This window comes from Pinus tabuliformis, chromosome 1_2 (genome assembly GCF_031772625.1).
Source record: "Pinus tabuliformis cultivar Carrire ecotype Pingquan chromosome 1_2, CPIR1, whole genome shotgun sequence".
NCBI lineage: Eukaryota > Viridiplantae > Streptophyta > Pinopsida > Pinales > Pinaceae > Pinus > Pinus tabuliformis.
In genome coordinates, this window is record NC_142298.1 from 760,855,756 (window position 1) to 760,869,093 (window position 13,338).

Genomic DNA, 13,338 nt, shown 5'->3' on the forward strand with positions numbered 1-13,338 from the left:
CCACCACATCCTTCGCTCCCAAAATGTTCAAGCTGACCATCTGTCGAAGAAAGGACTGTCTTTAGAGCCTGGATCTTGGACTTTGATGATTTCTGATGATGATCGTTCTTGCTTCATCCAGGACTTTTCCATCCCTGGATTATGATCTTTCTTTTCTTCCTTCTCCTTACTTGCTATTCAGATAGTCTCTTTTTGTTATATGTGTATAGTCATCTGTTGATCCTGCCATTGAAAAGACTGTTTTGCTCTGATTTTGGTATGATGATGTTCAGATCTCCTTAGGGATGTCCTATGTCTGCAAGTTTTTGATTTCATGTGCTCGCAAGGAGGCTAGTTTTGAACCTTGCTGTTTCTAATATGTACTCTTTATATTGACTCAATATAATACTATGAAGATTTTTTTCTCTGAAAAAAAACAAGTGAGGAATGTGTTCGGATTACAAGGAATTTTGGCCAATCCCATAAATATAATGACCATGAGCATAGCAGAACTTTTCATATTGAAACAACCCATCACTGGGCGGAACCAAGTCAAACTAAGACTGGGTAGTGGCATGAAATCAATTGCCATGCGCGGAGCAGGAACAAGAGTCGAGGCCAATACACCAACGATGTCATCATCGACTACTAGTACAAAAATTTTGAGTCAGAAGAAGGGGAATCGCAAATCCTCCAAGGTGAAGACCAGGCGCTCTTTACACAAACATCACAAACATTTCAATCTCATCATGGAAGAAGACCATGCTCACAACAATGCTTTTGTTGCTGCTATTGATAATGAAGACCATCGCGCTGATAATGAAAAATATGACTTCACTTTTATCCACGAACTTATCATTCTGCATTCCGGGTTACTAATGAACAACTCCACATGAATATTGATATCGATGATTCCATGAGTGGAAACACGACTATTACCGTGCTCCTGAGATGTAATTTGTGACACACAACATAAAATTGTTATAGTCCGATAGTGGCAGTGGACAGCGATGTACTACCATCTACAGGGCACATAACTTTTCTCACAGTGGAGTGATTCCCTTAAGCGATTTCCACAATTAGAACATGGTGCATTTTCATCAAAGTAGTCTATATACAATGGGAGTTGTCTTTAAAGAGACTTTTTGGAAGCTTTTCCGGTGGGTTTTTCTGGTCAAAATCCGACAGCAATTTATTGAAATCGCAAGTTTGATAGCTAATTTCTGCACAATCAAAGCGTCCCAGGGGTTTTTCAGGGTGCTGAATCCAAATATGCAGTTAAAAAACCATTTTAAATAATACAAATCAAGATTTAACCTCAATTTTTTCCACCGGATTCCGTCACCGGAATCTCCAAAAAGTCGCACTAAAGACAACTCCTATACAATGTATTCTCCACGCATTAACTTTGACCTCATGTCCATCTACGCAGCAAGAAATCTTAATAGCTACTTCACACAAGCATACATCTTTCAAGTATCTCTCACATCATGTGATCTCACAATTTCTTAATCATCGATAATCCCAACACACAGATATTGGCTTTGATACCACATGAAGAAGAATCACAAAGCCATATAACCATATGCACAGTAAATTAACACACAAAAATTAAACTGGGCGGAAAAGGCCGAGAGCCATCATGTGGTCTCTCATGCTCATGTAATTCTCATTCTCATTATTCAAAAAACTTAATAATACATTTAAATACATGAGTAAGTGGTCTTAAGATAGTGCGCCTATCTTAGACTCACTTGATCGAGACAATTTCTCAACTTACACACTAATTTAGGAGAGCTAGTTGGAGAGAATCTCTCATCCAAACTAGAATCCTTGGTTTGAGGAATTCTAATGATATTATTTATTTAATTTAATAATTGGATTTATTATTGATTTTTAAGAGAGTGAGGCTAACATCCAACAATACAATTTCATTTATATATAAATTAAAAACAAATTAATCCTAGCAATAAATTAATCTTAGCAAATAGGAAAGTATCACATGTAGTAATGGTAATTTATTGATAGACCACCCTAGCTATAACACACCCCTCTTTATCCACCCAATAACTAGAGTGAGTGGTCACTAAGGTTGTCTTGAATATTTTGATTTACAATGTTCTATTTTGTCTTAAATATAATTCCCTTAGGATATGCATCAAGTATTCACATGTTGTAACTTTCTTGTTGATTTCATTTTCCATCCCTTTGACCACAATCTATCAATTTTCAATTTTCCATTTATAATCTCAGGATTTTATTTCTATTAGAATTCTTTGACTATGTTACACTGACTTATTAACACAACCTTTTCTATTTCAATGTTATTTCAAAGACACTACTAAATCAACACGTGTCAATTAAAGGAGCCATAATGTGCAATCCACTAAGTATGTTAGGGATCCTCGTTGTTAGTACATCCACCTATAGGAATTGGTTATCTGATATTTATGCAGATACACAGACTCGTCACTGCATATGACTTAATATCACCCTAACTGGCTAGAAATGGCATCCCACTAAGAACTAGACTGATTTAGAATTGTGAATTGAACACAATGCATGGTGTGTAATGCATTGATCAAATATCAAGAAGGCTATCTTAATTCATTTTTATTTCCAAAGCGGTCCTTGGTAATGTCATCATATAGAATGGCTGCATCCATTATTGGAAGGTCCAACTTATACAATAACATAGAATGAGTAGTCATGCTTGATCACAATCATGAAATTATTCCCACAGTCATCATAGCTTAACCAGGTTTATTTATACATTCTTAACTAAACAATGTGTCCCACAATAGGATACTTCACTTCAAACTTCTTCTCCCAGTCCACAAGAACACCAATCTTCTCCTCTTCTAGCCCATACAGAAAAGCACATATGTCTTTTTAATTCTTAAACATTTTGGTCAGCACCCTGTTGTTATATATACCTAAAAACATGGCATATGACTCCCCTAGCCCATAGAAATTCTTAACGTCGGAGACATCAAAACCCTCTTCTTGATTTCCACAAAGATGGGCTTGTTGGAATCAGACCCATTATATTTTCTCAGTTCCTCTTCAGTGAACTCTGTAGCCATTATGAAAATCCCAATGTCTCCTTGATATGCTTGAGAAGATTGTTTATGACTGGATAGACTAATGATGAAGAATAGCACAAGGTAATACGAGTTCCTTACCACAATTTTGGGGACTTAGAGAGTTCAGCCAATCCTCAAGGACTATAATGAATCCTTGTAGCAAACCCATGACTACATTCACTTGCAGTGATAAAAATCTCAACAGGTAAACTTACCATAGCATATAGAGGCATTACCTCCTTGGTGATTAGACCATTTAAAAATTCAAATAGGACCTTCAACTAGTGAAACATGTTCTATACTCCTAGCCTTACTTACAATTCTAAATCATAAATAAGGGCTTGTTGAGGTAAACTAAGTAACTACCCATAGAGATTATAAAGCAACACTTGCTTTGGAGGTGACTAAGGTTGTTATAACTATGAGAGGAAGCAGCCCAAAGTACTTTCAAAGCTATGAATTATTGGAGGTATACAAGAAAACTACTCCAGACTTTTGTTTCCTATTCTTCACAACTGACATAAAAAAGAAGTGTAGAAAACCCTGTAGGAGGTATACTTCTACCTTATTTTCTACATCACCATAATTCATCTATTCTATTTCTCTTAAGAAACATTTATGGTTTGGTTAAACGCTCCTGAAAGTGTTCGCCATGTGGATGATATTTAGGCCGATAGGCCTTCCTTTGAATCAGTGGACCGTATACACTTTTAATATATGTCTGACATTTGTACAAGCCACCAAAAAGCTCTCCACTTAACATCTGTGTGCACCTTTTAAGCCGAGGTTCCGAGAGAGTCCGTTTGAATGTTTCATGGAGTTTATGGCACTGAACATAAAAATTTTCGCCATGTGGATGATATTTAGGCCGATAGGCCTTCCTTTGAATTAGTGGACCGTCTACACTTTTAATGTCTCTCTGTCTGACATCTGTACAAGCCACCAAAAAGCTTTCCACTTGAAATCTATGTGCACCTTTTAAGCCGAGGTTCCCTGAGATTCCGTTTGAATGTTTTGTGGAGTTTATGGCACTGAACATAAAACTTATGGTGCACGATTGGATTGCTTGCCAACATTCTTGCGCACTGCATTATAGCGCATACGAGGGTCTCTCAGAGACAAACACGTCGGGTCTCTCAGAGACAAACACATCAGCAGGTCTCTGGAAGGAACCTAGAGTTTCTTATTTTATCATTTGGCATTTATGTGAAGGGGATTGGATTGCGCAATGAATTCATTTGCTATTATCATTTCATATATGGGGATTTGCAGTGCAGAGTGATCTTCCACTAATGAGTGTTACTGGTCATAAAAGGAAACCTATGAGAGTGAGGTCTATTTAAAGAAGTCAGAGATGGCTATGATATAGCTTCCACTTCGTCTCTTTTTGTAGCAAAAAATCTACTTCATCTCTCGCTGTAGCAAAAAATCTGCGTTGCGACTCTCTGGAATCACTGGTGTTGTATCATAGAGCCTTTAATTGCGGTCTCGGGAACCCATTTGTTTGGCGAGAAAGGGGTTAGATCCAGGGTCTTGCTTCAGAGGAGGAAGATTGGTAGTACACGAATTGTGAGCATCGTTGAAGCACTGGAAGTCTGTGTTAAGGCTGCCGCAGGTGCACCTGACAAGCTTGGGGACTGTAAGTAATTTTTCCTGTCATGTTCCCCTGTTTTAGCAGAACGATTCAATGTTGCATTTCCTGTTTTCTTCGGTTTTTATTTCATCTTTATTTGTCAAACAATTTGTTGTCTATTGATGCATTTTGAGCATTTTAATGTATGGAGTAAAGCTTAATGTATTGAACACGTCTTTGCACAGGTCCCTTGGGGACTGTAAGTAATTTTCCTGTCTTTTTCCCTTTTTTAGCAGAACGATTCAATGTTGCATTTCCTGGCTTTTATTTCATCTTTATTTTTCAAACAATTTGTCGTCTATCGGTGCATTTCGGGCATTTTTTTTTTTTTTCTTTTTTTTCCATGTTAAGACTAAACTAAGTACCCACGGGGAATTGAACCGGTGACCTATCGCAAGGAGTGCCTTAACAGCGCACTCATTCACCGTCAATCCAAAGCCCCATGGGCTCCTTTTTCGGGCATTTTAATGTATGAAGTAAAGCTTAATGTATTGAACACATCTTTGAGCAGGTCCCTTCAACCAGAGGGTTTTGCTTACTCTCGAGGAAAAACAGGTCCCATGCAACATGAAGTTCATTGATACCAGTAACAAACCTGACTGGTAATGTTCTGGTTCTGAGGCCCATATATTATTTTTCGTTTTCATTGTAGGCCATTTCTTTATGGATATGGTTAAAAACGATTACGAGTGTGAGACTGTGCCTATGTTTATGTGGGAAATTAGGGGGAGCTAAGTTGAAGATGTTGGTGTACAGGTTTTTGCAGATGAACCCTGAAGGAAAAGTTCCTGTCATTAAGATCGATGATAAGTGGATTCCAGACTCCGATGTTATAACCCAGATATTGGAGGAAAAGTACTCGGAACCACCTTTGGCAACCCCACTTGAGAAGGAAACCGTGTATGTATTCTCAACTCTTTTCATTCTTACATTTTTCCATAATCTATAAGTTAATGCTGGAATTATGGATCTATTGCTTCAGAAGTGAAAAAGACATCACAAACCAATCAGAAAACAACCCAAAAAATCTATGTACTATTTGTTGCTCCATAAAACAACCCAAAAATCTACATCCATACATCAAAATATAGTTCCAGATTCCATAGTTGCAGATAGAGTATTATTGAGGGTAAGATCACTACAGCGTGATCAATATAACAACCAAGAAATGAAGCAAGTCCTCTCTAATGATTATGCTCCACAACATTTACTGGGGAGGGCCAACAACTGAGTCCTTTCATATAACTCTTGTCTATTAATTTCTCTCAAGTTTGCTGAAAATGCATCCGCTCTGTCTGGTTTTGCACTTGCTACTGTTGTTCTCACCGGCTGCTCCTTTGGGATACTTGCAAGTTAGAAGATGTATCGACATCTGTGATAGACTGATTAATTGCTCCAAACTACTCCTTGAACTCTGAGTCTACAATTTGTCTATTTTTTTACTTTATCCGTCATCTGTGATAGACTGATTAATTGCTACAAACTGCTCCTTGAATTTTGGGTTGGAAATTTGTCAATATTTTTTGGCAACATAACCAACTCTTCATGCCACTCGAAGCCGGATATTCATATGATATATGGCTTTAATTCGCTTTTCCATTCTCTTTATCCAACTGTTACTGACACAGACGTTCATGGTGCTTGTTGCCCATCTTTATAAACTATTCATAATTCGCTCTGCCATTCTCTTTATCCAACTGTTACCGACACAGACGTTCATGGTGCTCGCTGGCCATCTTTATAAACTATCTATTCGGTGTTGCATGAATTACTACCATCAAGATTTCCTCACCTTGGTTGCTTTCACAATGCCTTTCCACATAATTTTTCTGTTCAGAGGCAGGCATAGAGTGTGAGCAACTCTTCGTCTATTATTCTTCAATAGCCATTTCAAATCTTAACAACTGCCTCTATTATTCCTCAATAACCATTTCAAATTTTAACAGCTGGCCGGTAAGGATAGTTGCTTCCAAACAAAGACTTGTTTTTCTCCACAACATTCATTTAGGAGGGCTAAAATCTGAGTCCTTGCATATACACCCTTGTGTATTAATGTCTCCTTAATTTCCTGAAAATATTTCTACTTCATTTGGGTTTGTAACTACTACTGTTGTTCCCACCATATGCTATTTTTGGATATTTGTAGCTTCGAAGATGCATCTTCCTATATGATAGATTTATTAATTGCTGCAAACTGCTCCTTAAAATTCTTGATTGGGCAATTTGTCATCATGTTTTTCCTTCGCTGTGGTTAAAGGATCTATCCTTCAGCATACCCATCTCGTTTATGTTACTTGAAGGTATAGATCTTATGATATATCTCTAATTCACTCTTCTATTAAATTTCTTTCAACATACGTTGCCAGAACACACAACAGAGTGGGAGTGTCATTTACCAAAAAACCTCATAAGTAGAGCGTCACAGGAGTATCTATTTTATATTTATGTGTATATTTATATTATATTGCATTTACATTCAAAAGAGGCATGTAGAATGCTAAATTAGTTACCCCAGGGCAACCACCTTGAAGCCATCACTTGTCCTTTACAACCCATTGATTTGGCTGGAATTCCACCTTTTCATTGGTATGTTTAATGTGGTAAATAGAAAGAAAATTTGGTTCAACACTTGGAACATTAAGAGCATCTCCAAACTTAGTTGTAATAATGATGGCATCACCACAGCCCACAACATGTGTCATTGAATTGTTGCCAACAACCACTTTCTCTATATTATGTTGTTTTCTATAATTAGAAAGAAGATGGTCATGCTTGGTCATGTGTTGGGTGGCTTCATAATCAACAATCCACTCTTCCTAAGAAGAAGGAAAAAGTGCAGAGTATACTGCCAAATGTGCACCATGAGGAGATGCAACATTCTCATCGAAAGGGTCTTTAGTTCCTATTGTAGATCTTGCAAGCCCTTCAATTTTTTGAAGACAAGTAAATTAAAACTTGAATAGATGGCCCTTCTTATGACAACAACCTCATATGACTTTTTCCTTCTTGAAGGATTTTGAGTATTCCTCTTTACCTTTGTTGGTCTCAAATTTAGAAGGGTTTGAGACAACCTTTGGATCGGGTTGATCTCAAAAGGGAAACTCACCCATATTCCTCAAAGTAATCTGATGCCGAATGAGATTAGAGAAAACCTCTTCAAGAGTAGGAGTTATGAGATCCTTGAAAATAAAGAAATGCTATAGAATATAAGATCAATGAATTGAATGTTGTAGAGATCATATTTTTACAAACACTTACATATTCCAAATCTGATTTGTCATTTTTGCTTGTTTGAATAATGTTGGTCTTCAGGTTTTTAAACTTTGCAATATATTCCTCAGCTGTGTCGAAGTCACCCTTCTTTAGGTTGGAGAGATTAGTTTCAAGTTAGTGGACTAGAGTAGTATTTATTGTTGCAAAGAGACTTTTGAAGTTATTATAGATTTCCTTTGGACCTTTGTTATCCTTGGTATGATTAATGCAATTAGGCTGACATAAAGACTGATCAACCTAATAGCTTCATCCTTCTTCAAACATACCAAGTTATCATGATCATAATTTTCAGCAAGAAGCAGCCTTGACAAGTACATACATACACCTTTGCTTCTAAATAAAGCAATCATTTGATCTAGCCAAGAATGATAGTTGTCCTCATTTAGATGGGGAGACAACCACTTTGAATCCATAAACTCAACAACAACCAGATAAGTCTCCTTATGTAATGAAGAGTTCGGAAATTCTCTTTTATCAATCCAAATGGTACCAAACCCTAGGTAACCTTAGGAATGAAGGTGCTGACCTTAAATAAGATTGAGAAGCACCAAATAACACCCTAGAAGGAATGTGTGACACTAGTTCTTCCCTATAACAAAGATTTCACTAGCCAATAGCCTTTGTATCAGGCAAAGGAATTGAGAAAGTATGGTTCACATTTTCTTGAGCATCAATAAAAGAATCAATGGAACCTAAGCTGCACGAAACATGGAAACATGTACAAATTTCCAAAATAGTAATGCCTAGAAATGTGACCTCTCCCCAAAATGGGTATGTGGGGAAACACAGTATATAAAAAATACAAAAAATATAGATATTGAGAAAGTATGGTTCACATTTTCTTGAGCATCAATAAAAGAATCAATGGAACCTAAGCTGCACGAAACATAGAAACATGTACAAATTTCCAAAATAGTAATGCCTAGAAATGTGACCTCTCCCCAAAATGGGTATGTGGGGAAACACAGTATATAAAAAATACAAAAAATATAGATATATATTTTTCTTTAAATAACGCATTATATTTCCAAAATAGTAATTTCTAGAATTGTGACCTCTCCCCAAAATGGGTATGTGGGGAAACACAGTATACAAAAAATACAAAAAATATAGATATATAGTTTTTTTTAAATAACACATTATATTTCCAAAATAGTAATGCCTAGAAATGTGACCTCTCCCCAAAATGGGTATGTGGGGGAAACATAGTATATAAAAAATACAAAAAATATAGATATATGGTTTTCTTTAAACAACACATTATCTTTCAAGAAAATAAGAATGATACACATAAATTACATTTTAAAAGTAGACCCTGTCTATATTAACTCTCATAGATGATTACATGATGCAAAGTCCCATAGCTTGGTGGTCTTGACTTATGTCCCATACCCTCATACATGATAGAATCCAGTGGAAATGTTACAATCATGCCAACCCTGAAATCCTGAAAATTGCTAGGTTTGCTGAATTCTTAATGGGATATGAAATGCTACTTTTTCCATGTGAAGTCCTATCATCAATGAGGTTGGAACCACTCTCAAGCATCTTAAAACAAAATCCTGAAAATTGCTAAGTTTGTTGAATTCTTAATGGGATATGAAATGCTACTTTCTCCATGTGAAGTCCTATCATCAATGAGGTTGGAACCACTCTCAAGCATCTTAAAACAATTAATAGTACTGTTAAAAATTTAAGCATCTTAAAACAATTAATAGTACTGTTAAAAATTTAAGTCAAAGTTGACGTTCTCCTTTATCTTACTTTTTCTATCCATTCTCCTTTATCTTACCTTTTTATCCTTTTACTTTAAGATTTAATATTACCAGTAATTACCAAGGTGACAAGCTCCTCAAAGCTGAATCCCTATCTTTGTTTTGTCTTAATGGGTGCTTGGCATGAAGTCATGGACAAGGTGATATTTTCCCAAGTGTCCCATACCGCTCTCGAGCACTTAAATGGGCCTAGAAACTTCAAATAAAGTGCCTAAAATGTCACTAAAGATGGATTAAATGCCTTGGAAATAGTGTTGGCCTTATTGTGCAATCTTTCTAGATTTGGAAATGTCATATGCTATGGTTGGCAATGTTTCCAAGGCATTTTGTACCCGTTTGGGTATTTCAAGTATTGGAACATAGTTGAACTAAGCATTTCCTACAGCTTGGGATGGAAACAAATCTCACCCAAAATTTGAAATAGCCTCCTTACAAGTACCCTAGAGAGAGATTGCTCTAGTGTTGCTTGAGTGAGAGTGCAAAAGCCAGGCATAAGTGCTGAAAACAGAAATACAAAAGTGTGCTTAAGAAAAAGTTTCCAATCACAAGCGAGAACACCAAAATTAAGTGCCCTTAGGCTTATAACAGTTTGTATTTCGGATCAAGAAGATCACAAAATGTGATGTACAAATGAGAGCTTTAGTTGTGTATTTATACACAATTCAAGTGAGATCTCCCTTCGAGAGTGGGTTATGGGTTCACAAGAAAAGGGCACACACCCCAAGAGGGTTGTTGAACCTATATTTCAAGTTTTAGTAGTTGACCTTAACCTCACCTAGTAATACAATAGTTACAACTACATAATGATACATATGAATGGGCTGTGGCCATGTGTACATATTACAGTTATAATTCCAACATTTTTCTGAAAGGACCCTATTTCACCTTAAAGAGCTCAAGCTCACTATCAATTGATTTGATTTTAGCAATAAACAGTTGTGGGGAAAAAGAATGTCACTAGAGTGCGAATGTTGCACTAATTTGTTTCACTAACCTCTAAATACATGCCATTGGTTTTAAGCATCTGTAAAATAGATTTAAAGCATGCTTTGCAGTGATCAATATCTAGACTGTAAAGGACATACAAACTTGTTTATTGTGAATTATTGCTATAACTTTGGTCTATAGTTAATTTCCTAAATGTGCAATGACCTGTCTATCTACAGGAAGTCAGCCAGTTCCCTTATCTTTGCCAGAGACAGTACTTGCTATATCTAAAGAATCATCTTTTGATTTGCAGGTAATTACAAAAGGGAAGTATTTTCATGATATGTGATTCTACGTGAAGTTTTAGCTTCAAAATTTTCTTTATTGCCTTCTTAGCACAATTTAATGAGAATCAACCATTTTTTTCTCCTTTGGTTACATGAAAGGCATACCGTTTCAATGCTGAGCTAGAGATGATGTGAGCTCCATGCATTGTTCGTGTTGGTCTTATTCAAAATTCCATTGTTCTTCCCACAGTTGCTTCAATTTTAGAGCAGAGAAAAGCCATCATGCAGAAGGTTAAATGTATGATTGAAGCTGTTGGAGTTGCTAGTGTAAACATTGTCTGTCTACAGGTAAGAGATGAAAAATGTTTTCCAATCTAGACGTGTGCAAAATTAACTCTGAAACTCTGGGATGCATATCTCAGGATGCCTGGACCATGCCATTTTCTTTTTGTACACGAGAAAAGAGGTGGTGTGAATTTGAAAAAAGTGTGGATGGAGAATCAACTCAATTCCGAAGGATCTGGCACAAAAGTATAACATGGTGATTATCAGCCCTATTTTAGAGAGATATGAATCCGATGAAGTTATTTGGAACACTGCAATAGTCATAGGCAATCATGGCAACATTATTAGAGATATGAATCCGGTGAAGTTATCTAGAACACTGCAATAGTCATAGGCAATCATGGCAACATTATTAGAGATATGAATTCGGTGAGGTTATCTGGAACACTACAATAGTCATAGGCAATCATGGCAACATTATTGGTAAACACCGTAAGGTAATAATACAATTCAGACTCATAAGTACCAACATCTTTTTATTGTCTTGGATATATCGTAAGTTAAGTACCAAGATCTTTTTATTGTCTTGGATATATCGTAAGTTATATTTACAAAATAGGCCATTTGTAATAGTGTTGCAAATATCCCGATTTTATTCCAAAAAAATTGGAAATTGTGATTTTTTGGCCTTACCTGATGTTTGCCGATTTGTATCGATATTTTGGTGATATCTCAATTTTGTCGATATTTACTTAAATATCATACATATTTATTTCTTATTATCATTATCATTATTTCTTATTTTTATTATCAATCACAAAAAGAAAAAACAGAAACAAGCCTTTCAATTTACAAAGATTCCTGGGAGCTTATTATACACAAACAACATATAATTCAACTTTTGCCAAAAACCCCTACTGGATAGCCTTGCTCAAATCAGATACAACAAGTCTTCTAACCTTTGGCATATTTCTACTTCTATTTCTCAAATATTTACCCCTGAAGTAAAACATAACAAATATTTTCCTGATATTTTTCTTACTAGTAACTGAAGAAACTATTTGTAACACACTCAACAACCTTACCGCCCAGTTCAGTGTTATTTATTGTGGTGTATCTTTTCTTCTTACAATAATTTACAATAATTTGTTTTTGTTTATTACTTTACTTAATTAGCGTCATGTTCTTTACCAAAGAATTAGGCACAAATAATAAAATGAACATTTTAAATCCCAACATTCGCTCTAGAGCTGGAACTTCCGAATTGTAAAGCATTAATGACAACAAAGAAAACGCTTTTGCTTTGATCTTGACCTCAAGTAAGAGCATATTAAATGGATTACCATTAAAACAAATTAAAAAATAAAAAAACTATCAAACTTTTTATTGGTCTCTCTTAATAACTATTAAGAAATTTCCTGTTCAAATTGAATTACAATAATAGGCCAAGTTACAATAACCACGAAAATTAATAAATTAACCAGTAGAATAGTTGCATCATTTTAATTAAATTTAAATGATGGGTTTCAATAGTTATATAATTTAAATAATTATATATAAATTTGTACAATTTATTATACATAATAAAGATCCATAAAACTAAAATATCATCTTTTATAATATCTATATAAAATTTATATAAATTTGTCAATATATATGACATATATATTTACAAATGCGTTCCTCATACTATTTTTCCAATTTAAAAAATCTATCGGCCTCTCTTTGCACCTTTTGGGGCAATTGCTAGTTATTTCATTTGTGTCATAATAAGCGTGGTCTTCAAACCCAGATCAATTGATCACATAAAACGCAATCCCATACTACTGGATTATATGCCATCACGACCCCTACATTCAGACTTAATCTTGTTCCTAAATAACGACAAAATAACATAAGAACGTCAAGTATATACTTGTAGTTTCTTTGTCACCTTTGGAAATCATGATAGTAGACTCTTTTTACTCTTCTTTGAAAGATCTACATGACTTGCATTCCTTTTTAGTGTTCCCATTTTATGGCACTTCTAGAAAATGATTTCCTTTCTCTTCCTTCCTCTAAGGGCATACCTTCCTCTTGAGTTGGATTTATCT

At 35.5% G+C, this 13,338-nt stretch overlaps 1 protein-coding gene across 3 annotated transcripts; it reads left to right on the forward strand.

The window, feature by feature from the left end:
* The first annotated feature begins 3,863 nt into the window (after positions 1-3,863).
* LOC149208029 (glutathione S-transferase DHAR3, chloroplastic-like) lies at positions 3,864-11,889 on the forward strand. Of its 3 annotated transcripts, XR_016252717.1 has the most exons (6): positions 3,864-4,704; positions 5,210-5,300; positions 5,455-5,598; positions 10,913-10,986; positions 11,211-11,308; positions 11,383-11,889. XR_016252717.1 is itself a non-coding variant. In XM_089395920.1 (5 exons), the coding sequence occupies exons 2-4, from the start codon at positions 5,266-5,268 to the stop codon at positions 10,962-10,964; spliced, it is 231 nt and encodes a 76-aa protein (XP_089252046.1). In that variant the 5' UTR covers positions 3,864-4,704; positions 5,210-5,265; the 3' UTR covers positions 10,965-10,986; positions 11,120-11,889. The 3 variants fall into 3 exon arrangements, 2 of the variants coding, with proteins under 2 accessions (XP_089252046.1, XP_089252045.1); XM_089395920.1 differs by having other exon boundaries at positions 11,120-11,889; XM_089395919.1 differs by having other exon boundaries at positions 11,211-11,889.
* The last annotated feature ends 1,449 nt before the right edge of the window (positions 11,890-13,338 follow it).

Coding starts and splice junctions, on each gene's coding strand:
- LOC149208029 (XM_089395920.1), top strand. CDS start 5,266: ATGAAGTTCATTGATACCAGTAACAAACCTGACTG. Junction 5,301..5,454: donor ACCAGTAACAAACCTGACTG/GTAATGTTCTGG, acceptor GTTGGTGTACAG/GTTTTTGCAGATGAACCCTG. Junction 5,599..10,912: donor CCACTTGAGAAGGAAACCGT/GTATGTATTCTC, acceptor GTCTATCTACAG/GAAGTCAGCCAGTTCCCTTA.